The sequence below is a fragment of the Excalfactoria chinensis genome, chromosome 3 (assembly GCF_039878825.1).
Source record: "Excalfactoria chinensis isolate bCotChi1 chromosome 3, bCotChi1.hap2, whole genome shotgun sequence".
Lineage (NCBI taxonomy): Eukaryota > Metazoa > Chordata > Aves > Galliformes > Phasianidae > Excalfactoria > Excalfactoria chinensis.
This window is the reverse complement of record NC_092827.1, coordinates 26,323,186-26,342,556: the sequence shown is the minus strand read 5'-3', so window position 1 is coordinate 26,342,556 and position 19,371 is coordinate 26,323,186. Positions and strand designations below refer to the sequence as shown.

The 19,371-nt window shown below is 35.6% G+C and overlaps 1 protein-coding gene across 2 annotated transcripts in view; it reads right to left on the bottom strand.

The window, feature by feature from the left end:
• The window catches only part of COL19A1 (collagen type XIX alpha 1 chain), a 181,761-nt gene that overhangs the window by 158,522 nt on the left and 3,868 nt on the right, over positions 1-19,371 (bottom strand). For both annotated transcript variants that reach the window (XM_072333644.1, XM_072333645.1), the window contains exons 3-4: positions 13,954-14,028; positions 13,438-13,537 (exon numbers count right to left, since the gene is read on the bottom strand). In XM_072333644.1, the coding sequence (XP_072189745.1) occupies positions 13,438-13,537; positions 13,954-14,028 (175 nt within the window). The remainder of the gene's footprint in view (positions 1-13,437; positions 13,538-13,953; positions 14,029-19,371) is intronic.

The window sequence follows — 19,371 nt, the reverse complement described above, 5'->3', positions numbered from 1 at the left end:
GACTATTTGTTTTTCTTTGAGATTTTCTTAGAGATTACTTGTCTCTGAGAAAAATAAATAAACATACTGCTTTTGGTATCTGAGGAACTGAAAATTCCACATTTTCCCAAAATATGCTTTCTGTTACTCATGCAATTCCATGACTCTTTCTGCTGTCCCTCTGCCTCGTGCCACTCAAATCAGATTGGATTTCAATCTTTCAGCAACACTTACTGACAAAGAAACATGCAGAGACTTTCTAATGTTGGTAGCAGAAAGCAACCAAATCCACTCTCTGTTGTTCCAGTTTGTTTTTCCATCCCAATGCTTCATATATATATATATATGTGCTCATAGCTGCGGAAGTGTGGTGACACCCCTGGAGCTGATACTGATGCATCAGTAATTGATATCTTCAGTTCCACCTGCCCCTCCTCACAAGGATGTTTCATTCAGAAGATGCATGCATCCAACACTATTAGATTCCTGTGAAGACAGCAATTTTACAAACACAAAGTGCCCTTTCATAGAACATGTCCCTGTATCCCAAAGATGCTAAATCTGTTCACATATCCAAGTTAAAAAGGAGTTAGGTAAAGATTCCTCCAGTAGCAGTATCCATCTCTTCACCACTGTGAAGCCACTTAGAAAATACAAAGTAACTCAAAAGAAAACTGTTCTTTTGCACACTTATCATCACCTGTGAGGAATAATGTTATTCTTAGGTATACATCTTATTCTTCCTTTCTGTAGCTAAATGTTGGGAAAAATAATAATAATAATAATAATAATCTAACTGGTTCACGTATACAAACACGTCTTTCTGTCCAGTATGAATGTCTCAGAAATCTTAAATGCCTTCCTTATTCAGAGCCATATTAGTAAACTGATAGTGTCTATATGAGAAGTACTCAGAGCCTGACTTATTTTTTGTGAGTGATACACAAAAACTGAACAAAGTTTTTGTTTCTCAAGGTAAATATGAATGGTTGAATTTGAAGAAATATAATGAACTGTCCATTACCTATGTGGGGTTTGTTCAAAATTTAAAACTAAGAACTACCTAAAAGAATGGCAAAGATTGAAGTTTCCCTCATGTTTTATATCAAGCTTTTTAACATTTTTTACATGACCTCTCAAGGTTGTTTTGTTATGCCAAATATTCTAAAATCCAGTTCTGGTAGACTTCCTACCCTGCCCCTCCAGTTATGGTAACATTCAAGAGAAGAGAATACGAACGCAAGTACTTTTAAAACAACTTTACATACTTATTTTTACATCTACCCATGTCTTTATTTAGGCATTTCTTGAACATCTCTATAGCTAATTTAGTCCCTCTAGTTTGCTCCCAGAAACGGAACAAAGACAACAGATCTAGTTACTAAAAATGTATTACTTCGCAGTCCTTAAATTGAATGAGAGATTAACTTTTTAATGTTAAATACAGTTATCTATGGTGAACTTCAGTTGTTCAGCTGAGCAAGAAACGCTGAAGACATCAAACAAAAAAATAATTACTGTAGCCTCTGAGAGTCAACTGGCAGCAAAAATTATTCTGCACACATTGTTACATGCTTCCCACATTGAAGTAAAACAGATGACGCACATCATACGTTGGAGTAGAGTGAGGAAAAAAGGAACCATGTTCCTGTTTCCCTGACCTAGACATGTTTAGATATTCCTCATTAGAGGAGGTAGAAAGCTAACCATCCATTTTTCCTTGAAAGCTTTCACAGCCAATTTACCAGTGCTATACAGAAATTTGCATCACTATCTAGAGATACCGATTTCAGAATAGCTGATTCCAGTCTTTCTAGTTTTGTAGAGTTAATCTGTTCAAGAAGGGCTTCACTCTAAGAAACTTGCATTCCATCCTTCACTCGCTAGTACTGTGAGAGTTACCTCATATTCCTGCAAGACCTTGTGCTTCCAACCTAAACGTGTTGCTTCTTTATAACTCAATTTCTATCCATTTAATCTCCCTCACTTCCATCCCAAACTGATGCTAGATTTTAGCAGTGAATCAGTGGAACAAGTGCCAGCAAAGCGAGTTACTGATTATACTTGAAATAGGTTCACCCCTTCCTTTCCTAGTACATGTTGCCAGTTCCTAGACAACCTGAGAGATGAGGTAAGACAAACCATCTGACAGGCCAGGGTCAATAATACAAAAATTGTGATTGGTGGTCACGGTGAACATAATATGTTGGTTGGTGGTGGAAAGGGAGAACTAAAAGGAATTCTGTGTGGAATAAAGCTGAATGAAATGAAAGGACATTCTTTTTCCTAACCACTTCAAATAATTGCTTTGATAACTATCCTCCTCCTCAGCATGCAGTAAAGCCTACTAATAAATTCAGTCCTGGCTGCAGCCACAAGCAGGCCATGCTGTAGTGCTTTTGAAAAAGGCACAGGCAATACTAAAGATACTGCAACCTATGACACTGTTTTAGATGGATACGCCTGTCCATCAGAATTCTCCACAAAAAAGAAAGCATGAGGGGTGAAGATTGTATTACTAACAGAAGAGATTGGAATAGGAAAGGTTAATGATACCAGATACCAGAGGACTGACCCGAAATAAGTAGCTCTGTCAGCTGCAAGTGTGAAGGTACAGAGACAGAACATGCCTTTGCTTTAACACCCCCCACATGCGACATGTCTAGTCTATGAATATTTAAACCCAGTGTTCAACTTATAATTTGAAGGATAAATGGGTAATGAGTTCTTTTACAGTCTGTAAAAACTTCTAATATTCATGGATTTTAAGTGAATGAATCTGAAAATAAAGATCAATATGAATGTGCGCCACACAGAAAAACCTAATAGAATTTTAATAAACTGGAGATGAATACTTCTCTGGAGTTCCAGGACTCAGAAATGAGTTGTCTAATTGAAGTCAAATGAATTAAAAACAACAACAACCAACATGAAATACTCACAATTTGTCCTACGACTCACACTTTCTGTAACAATGAGATTTTGGCAAGTTGCAGATTAAATGGGGTTAAAATATAGCAAGCTAAATAAAATCAACATTGCATTGCTATCTGCTGAGTCATAACTATGTTTAACGGGATGGGCTGAGGACTTGCAACTTGCCAACCCTGTGACTATCTGACCCAGCTGGGAAATGGCCAGGTATTACCCTTAAAGGACTAGGAGAGAAACCAAAAAAGCTGAAACAATGACAGGGTCTTGCACTAGACCTGATACAGAAGCACTGAAAGGAGACTTGAACTGGTGGCCACTGTGGATAAATGAAACAGGAGCATTCTCTCCTTTACTTAGCTTTTTCTGAAGCGTCACATTAAAAATATAAATAATAAAAATAAAAAAAATAAAAAGCCAACAAAAAACGCTAACACCAAACACAGATTGAAATAACACTGGGTGTTATAGGGAGCCCTTTTCAGGCTGGGGACACAGGCCAGATGCCTTATATCCAAATAACTAAGATGGAAGTACTGTGTATTTACAAACTTCTCAAAACAGTACAGGCTCCACTCTGAAAAAAACCTTTTATTAAAACTATGCAAGTTATTCCATTAGCTGCAGCTTTATTTCGTATTGAATCATCTGTGCCTCATCTGTGTGAAATTAACAGAACTAAAATAAAAGTTAATTTTTTTTTTCATAGAAGGCTGAGACTAAAATCTTTACTGCTGATTAAAACTCCATGAACACTAAATTATCTACTACAAATCACAGTCTAAAATGTGAAAGACTTGTAACAGTAACAAAAATATCACTAATATTTTACACAGTAAGAAATTACACCATGTAAGCTTTTTCCAATAACATTTTCCAAATTTTGAAAAGAAAATACTTAGCTTAGTCATAGCCTTATGACAAAATAACATAAATAATATCACTATTAAATTACCTGGTTGACAATAGAATTAAGTATCCAATGTTAAGAGAATCTATATTCTTCAAGTAAAAAAAAAAAAAAAACAAAACAAAAAAAACAGATATTTCTAATAGCAGAGTCTACAAGTGAAATACACATTTACTTTTGTACATATTTACACTTTCCAGTACTTAAGAGGAACCCATGAGCAGGAGGGAGAGTGGCTTTTTACCTAGTCTGATAGTGATAGGACAAGGGGGAATAGCTTTAAACTAAAAGAGGGGAAATCTTTACTTGGAGGCAGAGTTCTCTGAGGCTCTGGCACAGGCTGCCCAGCAAAGCTGTGGATGCTCCATCCCTGGAGGCATTCAAGGACAGGTCATATGGGACCCAGGACAGCCTGATCTAGCTGGTGGCAACCCTGCACATGGAAGGGGGGCAGGAACTAGATTGTCTTTAAGGTCCCTTCCAACTCAAGTCATTCTATGACTGCATGAGAACAAAAATCAAGCTATTTAAAGAAGTTTCAATTAATTGCAATATTAACCATTAGGGTACTATTAAAAAAAAAAAAAATTAAAAAATTGTAATCTTAGTTATTATATGGATTCACATTAGTAGTGAGAACCAAAGCAATGAAGTAAGGCTGTTTTTTAACTCTCCAGAACTATCAAGAACTCCAACCATTTAATGAGTCATGACTTTCCATGAAATCATATCAGCTATCTCTAATCACAAAGCGTTTTTTGTATTCCTCTTAGTATTTTCACAACAAACAAGTCTCAAGCTTATGTAATTTCCTGGTAATGTACTATTACAGTCATTTACCACTTCCTAAATTTAAAGAAATTTCTCTGGAAAGGGAATTAATTTATGAAAAATAAGAAATCATGTTAAAGCCTGTGCCCATTTTTGACTGCATTGCCTGATAGCATTCCTTGTATTTACCATTTTCAGACATTAATCATATGCAGTTTTATTACTGAACTACTCCTACATCAACTCTACTTATTTTTGGTCCCATTGTGGTATGTACACTTTCTACCAGTGTCCATGTGATGATTCATATGAGCTATCACCTTTATCACATATATTGTTCATATAGTAATCTTCTTATGTTAACCTCCTATTCTCAGCACCCAGTAACTAAAACTTAACAAAAAAAAAACAAAAAAACAAAAAAAAACAACCAAACAAAACAAAACACAACAACAACAAAAAAATCTCTCCTTCCACAAAAGATTTGTTTCCATTTCCATGTAGTACCTTTACCCACATTATCTATCAGTCCTGCAGATGTCAGCTGCTAGATGTCAATCTTGAGCTACATCGATAACTTAATGCTAAAATTGCAGGCACTATACTCCAGGGAAAGTACATCCAGCACAACAAAGGCCTGAGCGCAAGGTTTGACATGGACTTCTCACTTCACATTACAGCCAGCAGTTCTTCCATAATATTCACCAGGAGCATATCATAGAATAATACAATCCTTAGAGTGGGAAGGGATCCTGAAAGGCCATCAAGTTCAACTCCCCCACAATGAATAACATAAGGACACCACTTCTATATCAGGTTCCCCAGGGCCTGATCCAGCCTTGCCTTGAAACTCTCCAGGGATAGGGCATCCACCACATCTCTGGGAAACCTATTTCAGTGCCTCACCACCCTCACTGTAAAAGACTTCTGCCTTGTATCCAACCTAAACCTACCCTCTTTAACCTTGAAGACACATCCCCTTGTTCTGTCACCACAGACCGTGCTGAAGAGTCTATCCCCTTTAGATACTGAAGGGCTGCTGCTATCAGGTCACCTCAGAGGCTAGCAGCCCCAACTCTCTCAGCCAGTTCTTGTAAGAGAGCTGTTCCATCCCTTGGATCATTCTTGCATCCCTCCTCTGGATGCACTGTCTTTCACAACCAACTGGAAACAAATGAAAAACTAGTGTAATAATAAAAAACACCAGGGAGCTTTACAAAAGCCCATAAACTACTTTTAGGTAGGTAAGCTAAAAATTGAGGAATGAGGTGGGGGAAGGGGTTGATACTTTTTATGACATCATTAAATACCAAAGCCCCAGCCTAGACACAGTTGAATCAGCACAAATATATTTTTGTAAGTACAATTTTAGTCACTGGGAGAAATGCCTGACAGCATAGCTTATGCAAACTACATTTCTCAAAGTGTTAAATCACAAAAGCCACAGAGTAAACTCTGATTTATTACAGTTTCTTTTGTTTTCTTTTTTTTTTCAGTTTGCTGATAAGTGACTTATGAAGCACATGGCACCACTGCTTCTGCTTGAAGAAATTATACACATCGGACAAAGGCACTTGAATTCTCTCAGTCCAATCAGCCAAACTAATAAATTATCTTTCAATCTCTACTTCTATAGTACAGCATGAAGGAGAAGTAATCTATCATCAGCTGCATGCATTATAGATAGCATATTTCATTCAATTTGGCATTTGTAACATTGCTGTATATGCCCATATTTATTCTTGATGCCAACAAAACTTTAAATTATATTAATTTTCCAACTGTATTTTTGGTCTAAGAGTATTCTTACTGGAATTCTTATCAGTTGCTGTTCTTTTTATACTTACTCTGCAGCCTCCTTATTAGTTCATACTATTACCTTGCCCTAAACTTTGGAGACTGTTTAAAAAACTACAACAAACAAAAACCCCATAAAGCAACATCACAAAGGCTTTCCAAGTCAGCATGTCAAGCAGAGAGAAAAAGATGAACTCTTTCAAGAGCTCCTCACAGTAACGCTTCACTTAAGGTTCTCTTTAGCTAGCATACCACTAAGTTAAACTGCATCCAATTTTTTGAACAAAGGTCAAAGTGTCCAGGTAAACTGCTTTTGTTGAACCTGAAAACCAATACCACAATAACTTTGTTGAGCAATTGCATCTATTACAATATGCTTTAATCTTTCCTATCTGATGCAGTAAGAAACATTAAATACAGTTTCAGCATTCATAGTGGATGAAAATAAAGCAAGATTCTATACAGAAATATATAGGAAAAGTAAAATTTCTTGGATACTACAGAGGTTCTTTTGTTGTTGTTTTAAATTAGAAAAATAGTATTGTTTCTACAGAGCAGATTAAACCTTTAATTTGAAGATACAGTTTCAGAATTTGCCTAAACTAACTGCAGGCTGCTGAGAGCAGCAGTTCCATGGAGGCCTTCTGTGCCCCTCTCCAGCACTGCATTACCACTCTCCTGTGACTGACTGACATTTCACAGCCACTGCAACAGTCGATGGCCTCACGGACCAGTGTGACTGATGCTGACGTGGAAGAAGTAAGACAAGTGCCATAAAGATGAATTTAGTGCCATAAAGATGAACTACGCTTATTTTCTGGCAAATAATCTTGGCCAGACAAATCTTACAAGGAAAACAAAAACAAAACAACAACAACAACAAAAAAAAAAACAAAAAAAAACCCTCCACCAACAACAAAAAACCCCAAAACAAAACACTAATTTGAATTGAAATACATGTTTTTTTCAAATTAAGGAAAGCTTTTCATGTAAGAAAATTAAACTGCTTTGGCTATTTGGTCACTGAGTGCTCCTGTGATTTCCTTATTGCTTGTCTGAAGTTTTATCCTGAACTCTATGGCACGTAGGTTGTGTGGATCCACAAAAAAATACTGTTGGTCTCCAGCACACTCACTGTGGGCAAACCCCCTTCATAGAATCATAGAATCACAAGGTTGGAAAAGACTTACAAGGTCATCTAGTCCAACCGTCCTCCCATTACAGTAGCTACAGCAAACCTCTAAAACATATTTTGTAGCTAAACGAGATGCAATGTCCACATTTCCCAAAGACTCTCTCCCTTCATCTTTAAGAGCCTTCTGGCCAGAACAACATTGCTGGGAGATTTAAAAAGCAAACAAACAGACAAACAAGAAAACCACAGACCAAAACACACACAGAAAAAAATCCAATGAGAACAGTCTGCTTCATCCAGCATTGCCTTACTAACTCAACTGGTAAGATGCTCTTCTGCCTGGGGAATTTGCAAAAGCTTAAAAATTCAAATTTGCTACAGTAAGCGGTATAATTAAAATAATTTTGCTGATCTTTGTTCCCTCACAATCTGCTTATAAAGTAAATATTAAACATTTTTGTATATATTCTTCCCCTTTGCCTGTATCTGTCTTTACTTTTGCTTTCCTGAATCTTCCCACATAAAAAAAATCACATGATAATTATATGAATCAAACTCAGCTCAGCATTTAAAATCAGTTAGTGCCTGAAATTTAGTTTTGGTTTTTATTTATTTATTTTATAGCTGTTTGCAGAGATCTTGTAAATTGTCAGGTAGAAACAAGCCCAAGTATGGGGAAAAAACAAAAAAGACCCTGTGGTTTTGTTCTTTAAAAGAAGCACAGCCCTATCTTTTATCATCTCAAGAGGCAACAGTTTTCTTCTTAGATATGAAAAGAAGGAACTGGTGTTTATATAACAGGAAGAACGCCAATCTGATTTGTTAAATTGTACTCTTTATCTTATTCTTCTATTTAATTTATAAAATGCAGTAAGTTTTCATGTTTCTAGAAATAGACACAAAATATTTTATTTCAGTACCTTTAACCAGAATTGGGGAAAAAAAAAAAAAAAAAAAAAAAAGTTATGTCACTTCTGTTCCACTATTTTGGAAGACCCGAAGAAAGCATCAGGATTGGTACCAAATTCAGGCTCCCACACTCAGGAAGTAAATTCCAGAGACAAGGCCTTTTTCTTGAAAATACCCTGCAACCAAAATACCAGACATTGCAGTCTTAGCATTGTTGGCTCAAACAGCTCTAATGATCTCAAATAAATATACAATATAGGAAGGGAGAGGTGGCTTTACTTAAATAGCTGTTTAATATTTAAATAGACTGAAAGCTAACAGAACATCAAATAAGTACAGACAAAAGCTGGGAAGCATAACTGTAATTACTGCCACCAAAGAGAGGTGTCATCACACAGCCATTTTCACTAATATTTAACTGGATTATTATAGAAGTATTTGTTGAAACCTTTTGAAAATTCTCAAGTTATGTAACTATCCAATCAGTATCGTATTTAAGAAATATACATTAAAAATTATATTTAAAAGTGTATTAAAAATATATTAAAAAGTAGTGTACATATATATGCATTAATATTTTTCAAGAAGATGGCCGAATGTGGCTTCGCTGCCCAAAACACACCATGCACAAAACTAATCAGAAGTCATATCCATGTAGATGTTCACTGATGGCTAAATTCTATTGTGAAACACTGGGCATTTTTTTGTAGAAGGCAGTCACAGAATCACAGAATGGCTTGGGTTGGATGGAAACTTAAAGATCATCCAGTTCCAACCCCACTAGGGGGTTCAGGGATGCCACTGAGGCAGCCCAGAAAACTTACTGAAAAGTCACTCAGAAATGGGTGTCTTTGGGAGCAAAGAGCTTGATTTCTGTTTTTAGCTTGGTGTAGACTGACAAAGTGACAACAGTATTTCTGCATTTGGTAACTAGACATCATGAAAGGGTAAAAATACTTTCTCTTCAATACAGTCCAAGCTACAGTCACTGCTCTTTCAGCAGCAATAAGTGACAGCAGTGCTGATGGTGTTCAGTAGTCCAAATACAGTCAAAATCCAAGTTCTGTTCATTATCTTAGACCAAATGTGGAAGGATTCCTAAAAAAGTCATGAGTAATTCAATTGCTGTAAATCTGAGAACATTCTAACAGCCAGCTCTGGCAATCACACCAGTAAATTAATATGATTTAATCAAACCAAAATATAAAATAAGAAAATAATGACTCAGTTAAGATTTCATAAGCAAGTGAAACCCATCTTAAAAACATTCTGAAACTCAGATGAAAGCAATTTACTATTTCCCTTTTTGGCGTTGCACAGAACGGGTCCACCAGCAAGCCAGAGAAGTGGGAACAACAAACACCTGAAGCACTTTCAGAGAAGGACAGGGAAACTGCTTCAGCATCTCATTAATCACTCTAAGACAACTAAAGAGCAAAGGCTAGTATAAGAGGCCCTGGAAGTTCTGAATATTGCCAGCAAATCTGTGAGTTGCTGTATGCACAGAGACCTCCATGGCTGTCAACAAGCACAAAGCCAAGCTAACATGCACTGCAAAGGCAGTGTACATTAAACTCTAGCTAACCAAATGAGACTCTATAATGTATTTATTGAAATGAAATCAAAACATTATAACAATCAGTATCATTATTATTGCATAATGAGTTTGCTTGCATTTCTTTATTTTAGAGTTAATTTCTTTAGGATTCAGAGGCTCGCTTACATAACTTCAGTCAGGAATACCATGTACTAATGATCACATAACTAACAGTATATTAATTTAAAAAAAAAAGTCACTCATTCTGAAAATATTAACAGATTAGAATTAGTTATTTACATGAAGCATAGAAAAGCTACCTCCTACCTCAAGGCAAAACACATACAGAATTTCCTTCCCAGAAGAGATAAAGAAATTGAACTAAAGTTCAGCATAAATGGACATAATCGTTTTCTCAGGCTGGCACTTCATTGTAAGTTATTTACAACATATAAATAGGTGCAACACTACTCCAGGTTCATTGAGAAAAAAATTAAAATGGCATCACACAAGAAAAATGGCACAGCATAGCTTTCTATTACCCACACTACAACTGAATGAATGACATGCAAGAGGAGACGTGCCAAGTTACTTGATACTTGCTAGTCAGCTTAATCAGATACTCCGAGTTTCCTGCAAGATGGATAACAAACACTATCCTGCTACTTACTGCACACCACGTCTACTAACATACTTTCTGAGACAGAACGATTCTAAAAACCTCTGAGTGTCTCATAACACAACTGTTCTGGAACTACACAATCTGAAAAGAGCTAAGAGAGGATTTAAATAAAATAATATATTTGAAGATATTGGACATGGATATCTGAGATAAATTATAAAATTATGAAGACAGGTATCTGAGATCTTGCTTCATTGCAAACCTAACATGTCAAAGACTGACTTTGTACTCCTAGCTGCCATATGCCCTTATCTAAAAAACAAACAAACAATGTATAAGTTCAGAAGAATATCAGAAGTACTTTGAAGAAATACTTTTAAAAAATTGTCTGAAGTCCTATATCAGTAACAGAAAGCTCTTACATATACAACACTTTATATAAAAAAGTAAATTCTTAATTATGACGTGCATTTCCCACTGAGGGCAGGTTTTAAAAAGCCAAAGCAAGGCTACGCCACCAATAAATGAGATTTAGTGAAAATTCTGTAATATTTTCAGCAATGTCAGAACACTTCAGCTTTTTGTTGTTGTTGTTGTTGTTGTTCAAGGTGATGTGTATAAAAGGTGCCATTCCAAAAGGAGCTGGCAGAATAGATCAAGTTGTGCCTTATTAGCATCAGAAACACAATATTATTTTTTAATCTAACTACACTCAAATGTCAACACATTCATTTCAGCTTCATCCAATTTTCAATAATCATTTCAACTTCAGCTGAAGTTTTCACCTATTGGATACTGATTTTTAGGGGAAAGTGGAAAGACTTCCACTTCAGTTTTTCTCAGATATACACAGAATAAAACAATGAAGAGGAAGAGGAATATGAGAAGCACAATAGGCAGTAGTAAGGCCAAACCATCTGTGCTCCATGTATTCCGTTAACTTGGGCAGGGAAAAAAGAATTTTGGTAACTCTGAAAAATAAAGGAAAAACAACCCATTTCCATTTCCCCTGCTTCTGTCTCAGTCATCCTTCTGCCTAAAAGGACAGATAAACAACAACAAAAAATAATCTGTTAAATTCCTCTCCCACTCATAAGGAAAGTAAAAATAGAAGCATTCTTGCTTTCTAGAGTATTTCCTTCCAACTTCTGGGAGTTAAGGATTTGCTAGGCAGCAGCTATCAACCATTATATGACTTCAGCCTTTTTCATTGCTTTCATTAATAATCATTTTTGAAAGAGGAAATAAAATAACACATACATCAGTACTCAGGCTTATTAATAAAAACAAGTTAAAAAGCTCACATTTTTCAGTCTTAACATCATGGGTCAGACGGCTTAAAAAAAATAGATCTCTTAGGAATGACTTCTTCCCAAAAAGTAATATTAATTAAAAATAATTTTTTAAAATTAAATTTATTTTATCCATTCTCTTAATTTTTAGTTTGTTTTATTCCAGTTTTGTTATTTTCCTGCAGTTTCAGAACAAACAAAACAAAACCAAAAATACAGCTCACAATATGCATTTTTTTGATCGTACACTTAGCTCTACTCAGTTTCCTATTTCTAAAGAAGGAAAATTGTCCCAAATTTTCTGTTACTGTCTTGATTTTCTATTCTTCTATATTCTTAACTTTTATCTCTAAGAAAAGTCCTGCAATAAATCTGTAAAAATCTGGAAGAGAGGAAGGTGCTAATAGGAGTAGAGCTTTCTCTGCATCAATTATATGCAGTCATTTTTCCTTCAATAGAAAACAAAGTACACTAGAAAACGCAGTGATTACTTTACATATTTTAAAGAACCACACAAGTATACAATATTTGCAGAACCTAATACCTGGAGGGAAAAAAAAAAAAAAAAAAAAAAAAAAAAAAAAAAAAAAAAAGAACAGATATTTCTATTTCTTTAATCATTCTTTTCTCCCCAGGATCACTTTAGTGTCTGTGGCTCTTCAATTCTTTCCATTTTCTCTTTCAGTTCCTGACCTCATGGTGCCCACATCACTTTTCCAGGATCTAACCAAAGGGGAATTCTGAGGCTTGAGTATATTTCTTCTTACACAACCAAGAGTCAGAACTCTTGCACCAGAGAATGCCCAATACTTGATACAGTTGCTTCCCACATTATCACAGGAACACGCTGTACTGAAACTGCAGTCCCATGACTCAGAGCACATCGCAGCCATGAAGCTCTGAAAAGATTCTCACCACTGTCCAAGGATGTGGAACTTGAAACTACATTCCTAACTGTATCTCACCATCTCCTTGTCCCAGTGAAATCTTAAGTCTTTCCAGTTCCATTGTACCTTTTGACTTTTCATGAAGTCATGAAGTCTTTCATCCTATCCTGTGTCAGAATAGCACACTACCAAGTTTCATCTCTACACTGAGTACCAGCCATTCTGCTGGTGAACAAAGGCAAAACACAAAACTCCCTGAAAGGATGCCATCATGAAAAGAGCATTTAAGGAAACGGTGACTCTTTTTATCCCTGCAAGCATCAAATTTCATCACAGGAAGATTAGTAAAAACTTAATGTCATACCATGAAAGTTGTTTGGCTCTTTTGATTTTGTAGACCTTTAAGTATAAACAGTAGAGTTTTCTGTATTCGAATCACTGGTTGAGAACAAGATCCTTCCAATTGACTCTCTACTAGTTTTCAGAAAAGGAAAATTCTGAATCAGACTGCTTCCCAAAAAAAACCCTATCCTGAATGCAAATACCTAAAAATTGACATACTTATCTTTCTGAGGTATCCTTTGATATATTGCTCAGTGTTCTAGATCATAAGCAATACCCATTTTGAGCTCCATCTAGTAAAGACTCTAGAATATACTTTACTTACCTCGTTTCTCTGATAAGAGGAGCGCTTCCCAGTTTAAAGCAGACTTTTTCCCCTCCACAAGATGTTTGTCGCAAAGAAAAGCTTTCTGTGAGATCAAACCCTGCAAAATATGATACACTGATTTAGTTTATTTTCATTTTAATCAATGGGTGAAACTATCATTGCAAAATCCACACAGTAATTGAAACTGACTTTGCTACCTAATAAATGATTAGTTATTGCCTCCTATTATTTGCACTGGCATTAATGAAGACCATTAGGGGAAAAAAAAATAAGAAAATAAAAATGGAAACAAGCATGTCTATAGAACCTGAACCAATAGTTTTCAATTTTAATCTCACTTTCCTAAAAACAACATCTGTTTTTGGAGCATGATGATAACAACTTGCATGATTTTTTATTTTTTATTTATTTATTTATTTATTTTAAGCCAGCAGCACTAGAAGCTAGCTTTGTTTCCACTCCTAGTCAATGGATTTAGATTTTTTGCTCTTCATATTAAGTGAAGCCATTTACCTGAAACACCAAGTCTGTCTCTGTTGACTTGCTTGAGATGATGAATAGCTGTTTTCATTAAGGGACACCCAGAACCTTGAAGAGAACACAGATTAAAATCATAAAGTTCTATAAAATAAAATTGAATCAGAGCAAAACACCATGACAGTGATAGTCACAGTAACAACGAAGTTTACTTGGTTTCTTTATCCTTAGGACAAAGAAAATAGAAATAAGTTACAAAATCTAAATGACAGCAGTAACATTTCAGATTTCATGCTATCCTTCCAATAATAAAGAGAGACAAATTTTACCCTATTTTAATTTAGCAGTTTTGGATTGACCGTGTGTGCCTCCAGTGGCGCAGTGGTATAAGTTGCTGCTTGCAACACCAGAGGCCCGGGGTTCGAATCCCCCCTGTGGCTTAAGTGGCAGAAATGCTGCTCTGCTACACAGAGGGCTCGAATCCCGGGAGTTGGACTCTATGATCTCTAAGGTCCCTTCCAACTCGCACGATACTGTGATACTGTGATAGAAAGAAAATTAAAATACAAAGGTCTTATAAGCTCTTTCCATCCTCACTACCCTATAAAAATAGAAACAATTAAGTTTTTGTTGTCATTGTTTCCTCCCGATTATATTATTAGAAAAATTATTCTTTTTCATTGTAATATTTTCTCAATCAAGGAACATGCAACAAAGCATAAATGCATGATTACCATGGCAATAATCAATTGTTACTTCAGCAAACGTTGATTTCAAAACATGGATTAACAAGGATATGAGCATATCATATAATGAACAACGCAAGCAACATTTAGACTTTGAAAAAAAGTGGTTGAAAATTAAGCAGCTTTGCAGGGGATTAAGTCTGAACCAAAGTATTCAGGTAAACAAGGATAATGTTCTATAAATTTGGAACACTGTGAATTTTAAGGTTAACTCCAGCCAAATGCTTAGAACAAACAATGTGTTATTATAATGCATTCAATTTTCTCAAAGAGTTGTTTTTTGTTTTTGTTTTTAAGTTTTCAGTGGAATACACACTTTCAAGAAGCAAATATGAAGAAACGTCCTTTCAATGTATGAGTCAGAAAGAGTGCTTTTTCATCAAACTTTTTAAATAACACAACTAAATCCTATAAAACAAATATATTCTATATGATTATTAAGCTCAGAGCTCTGTGAAGACATTTTATGCAAGGTGAATCAAGTGCCACTTGATACCACATCCTTGATGTCTACACTGCAATCTACAATTACAAGAAACATCACTTATAATTTGATTTATTTCAAAGTCAATTAGACAATTTATTCTTTCCTTCCTTCATGCATATATATATACCTACAGAACTACGTATTTTACTTAGGTATATATAGACACACAAAGAAAATTTTATGAGAAATAAAGAACAAACATGTTGAAAATAACTGTAACTTCCATTAAAAATTCCCTTCCCAAGCAAAGGATGCAGAAGATTCAAGACTATTAATGCCAAAATCTCACAAACTGAAATGAAATCTTTCATCACTCTTGGATTGTAGGGAGCTTTATGTAGTGTCAAATGCATTCGCTGGAATTACATATTAACATAGCAATCTGAATACACCACTTACTATACACACTAAGGGAACAGAAACATGTTCACCTTAAATATTTCGCAATCTGCAACTCTGATATTTCAGTCATTCATAATAATTATTAACCTAATATTTTTCAGCTATAGATACTCTAGAGCAATGAACATTATTCCAGTAGATTTATAGCAATATAGATACAATATTTATGTTGGCATAAAGAAAGCCCGTTATGGCTGAGGGCAGATTAGCATTACATGCATACTTTAAGAACCATCTTAATGTGGTTGATAGTTTTTTTGGGTTTGGTTTGTTTTTTTTTTAATTAATATGAAGATTATAGGCAGATTCTGTTTTCAGTTTAATTACTCTACAGCATTTAGAAGAAGAGAAGCCAGATAACAACCTGTTTTAGATTATAGAACTGCTATAAAACGTGCTCCTTTTTTCTCCACCATTAACTTTCATGAGGGATGAGTGGCTAAGGACTAGGGAATTTATTTTATTCCCACCAGCCACTTTCCTACAACTCCAAATAAAGAATCAAGCCTTAATTTTTGTGTTATCCAGATGATAGCAATGATTCCTCACATGCCACAGACTGGACTGTGGACCTATTTTTATCAGTAGCATAACAGTCCATAGACAGGCCACGTAAATGTTATTTATTTGGTTGTTTTCCATATCCCCAGAAAAATTCAAAGAGTTACTATCGTTTTTCTTCCAGTTTGTGCTGCTGATACACTCCTATTGTCTAATATTTTACCAGAGAGTTAAGACAAAGTCATAAAATATTAAAAACCAAAAAGCTCCCCATATCAAGACTCATAACTGTAATTGCTATAGACTGACAAAAATTCTTTCTATAATTTGCACAGTCAAAAAGTTAGACTCTTCCAAGATTTTTAGTACTGCTGGCAGACTCTTAAATTCTTTGGCTTGAGACAAAGCAGTCCGTTTACACATTCAGCTTGTGGGTTGCTGAATTAGAAGATTCACACGAAGGCATTTAGGAAAGAAAAAGAACAAGACAAACCCTTACCAAGCATACACACCACACACAGCTGCCACCTCCATTATAATACATAACTGCTAAACTAAAGTAGTAGTAAAAATAACAATCTTATACGGTTGACTACATGTGATAGAATTGAGCTTGTCTAGATAAGTCCATGATTCATATTATGAGAATGGCGAAACTGAAGTTAACATCCCTACAAATTGACTAGATCTTCTTTCCTTGCAATAAGCTGTGCCCTTTCATCTTTAGAAATCACTGAGGTCTACACAGAAAATTAATATAAAAATCAACATAATTATTTCAAAAACACTTATCTATGTGGATCAGGCAGATCTATCACAAATCACTGTGATCTTTCTCTCCACTAACATGGAGAAACTAACATGGAAAATATTCTCCTAATTGTTTAAAAATAAACAACAACAACAACAAAAGCTAAGTTCAAAGTAGCAGGGTTATATCTACATTTCTGTGCTGCAACATGCTGTGCTACATTCTGAGTTATTGTAATGATCAGAGCTCTTATTGAAGCACAGGATAGCTTCCACCTATGTTCCACACCAAACACTGCTTTCTGTGAAAACTAGAGACTCTGGTACATGCTTCACTCTCATTCTGACAGAAACCTCTCATATGCATTTCTGACTGGGAACTGTAGCTTCCACTAAGCACTCCTGGCTTCCCTAGATCAGCAGTCATCTGAAATATCTAGATTCACTTTACAAGGGTTTAACTGCTAGCTTAATCATAAAGTTCATGTTTAAGTGTTCAGCTGCTACCACCACCTATGTGTACATTCTGAGGGCACTGATGTTTCTATCAAAAATCACAACTGACAAATAAATGTGACCCAGCAGCAAAAGCCCCAATTAACTCACATATCTTTAGCCTCACATAACGAGCTACCAGAAAATAAAATGCCATTTTTTTCTCCGCTTTCTACACTGGAAGCCTCTTAATACTACTTTATTAATAGAAACATTAATTAAACCAAAGGTGGAAAGAGGACAATGAGAGACTGAATATATAATTTTATTGATACAGGAAAGAAGTCCAAGCCTAGCGACTATTTAGAAACTTATGTAAATAGCATCACAACTTTGGTGGCAGGAATTAAGAAATCTGAGTTCAAGTACTAGGATGGCTACACTAGACCTTGGAAAACTATTCTTTCACAAGGAACTGAAGGTAGTAGGAAAAGCAAGACTATATTCTAAGTAGATATCTTGGCTACAGGAGTTATTTCTCCTTTCCTTTTTTTTTTCCCCCCCCCCATGGAAAGCAAAGGGGGGGAATGTGTAGCCATTTCTCCTTATGGTTTCAGCTTCTCTGTACTACTTACTAGCTGAAGTGCCTTTCAACAGCACACAGGCTTTCAGGAGCCACGTCCTTACTGATACCTAATGCTCCTTCTTCACTGCCAAAGAAAGCTTGCTATTTACCCATGAGTTAAGGAATCCAAGGGTGGCATAGTCACTTAAAACCTTAAAAGCTCAGCCTAAGAGTTTACACACGCTGATGGTATTAAGAATATGAATACGTTTCATACGAGAGTGACTGCAGAGATTTTATCTTGATTTTGAGAATTATCTAGCTGCGCTAAAATATGAAAACTGAAAAGCTGAACCAATTTGCATGCCTGAAACCATTCACAGTATTTGGGTCAAACTGCCTATCTGAAATTGTGATCTAGAGCCAATACTTTTGCCTTTTGACATGGAATGTGTTGTCAATGGAAATTCACCATGACTGGCAGTCCCAAGACTTTATTTATGCTACATTTTTCATGGGTGAGCAAGTGACTTTGAAAAGGACTGATTATAAAAGAAAACTGAAAAAGCAATGATGATCTGGAAATGAGACAGAACATTAATATTCTCAATATGGAGCACTTAGGAATGATCAGATTAGAACTTCATGTGCCATTACAAAAACAGCTCAAGTCCATGTTTCAAAGCCAAGAGCTCCCAACATTAAAACCTTAAGCTTATGTTATGAAAATACTCCTGAAGTCAGTTAACAAACCAGACTGTGGAATCCTTTACCTTCAGTTCACCATATTTTATCATTAGAATATGGCAAGTGCTTCCTTCTGATGAATGATTAGCACACCAAAATTTCTGAACGAGTGAGAACTGATAGCAATCCTTGCTTAGAGCCTAAGGAGGACTGCCTCAAGAAGGCCCTCTCTGATGTTTTTTTCCCCAGTACTAGTATTTATTTAATACAGTATCAAATCAGCAAGTCCCAGAGTACAATCAGAATGCCTTCTCAGCAATCTCTTTCCTATGTGTATATACAAATTAATCCTTTCTCTTGCAAGAGATTTTCTTCCATAAATATACTTTTTTATCTTTTTCTCTCTTCAAATCAAGGCTAATTTAGTTTTCCCTGATTTTGAAGACTGTTCGGTTAGATTCAGGATGATCCAAAAAGAAATTTTAGAATGCAAACACGATAATCCAAATATCTATCTAAATGTCTAAATATCTAAATGTGCATTGACAGAAAACAAAACCCAACACATTCATGTTAGCCTACTGAGAAACAAATGTCACGCATACACTGCAGGAAAAAGAAGAAACCCGGGCAGGTCCTGAAAGACAGTAGTAAATCTATTCAGAACTGGCACATGGGAGAGAATGAAGGCCCAAGAGTCAGTTAATGAGTGAAACATAGAAATGGAGAAGGCTAGATATTCCTCTATTCTTCAAATATGCACACAAGCAATCTGTAGGATTCAAAAGAGCTCTGCAACACAGAATACTCAGTTTCACTCAACAAGGCAAATTTAACAATAAAGACTGCAAATGCACCAATACCCTTTACTACTGACTTCG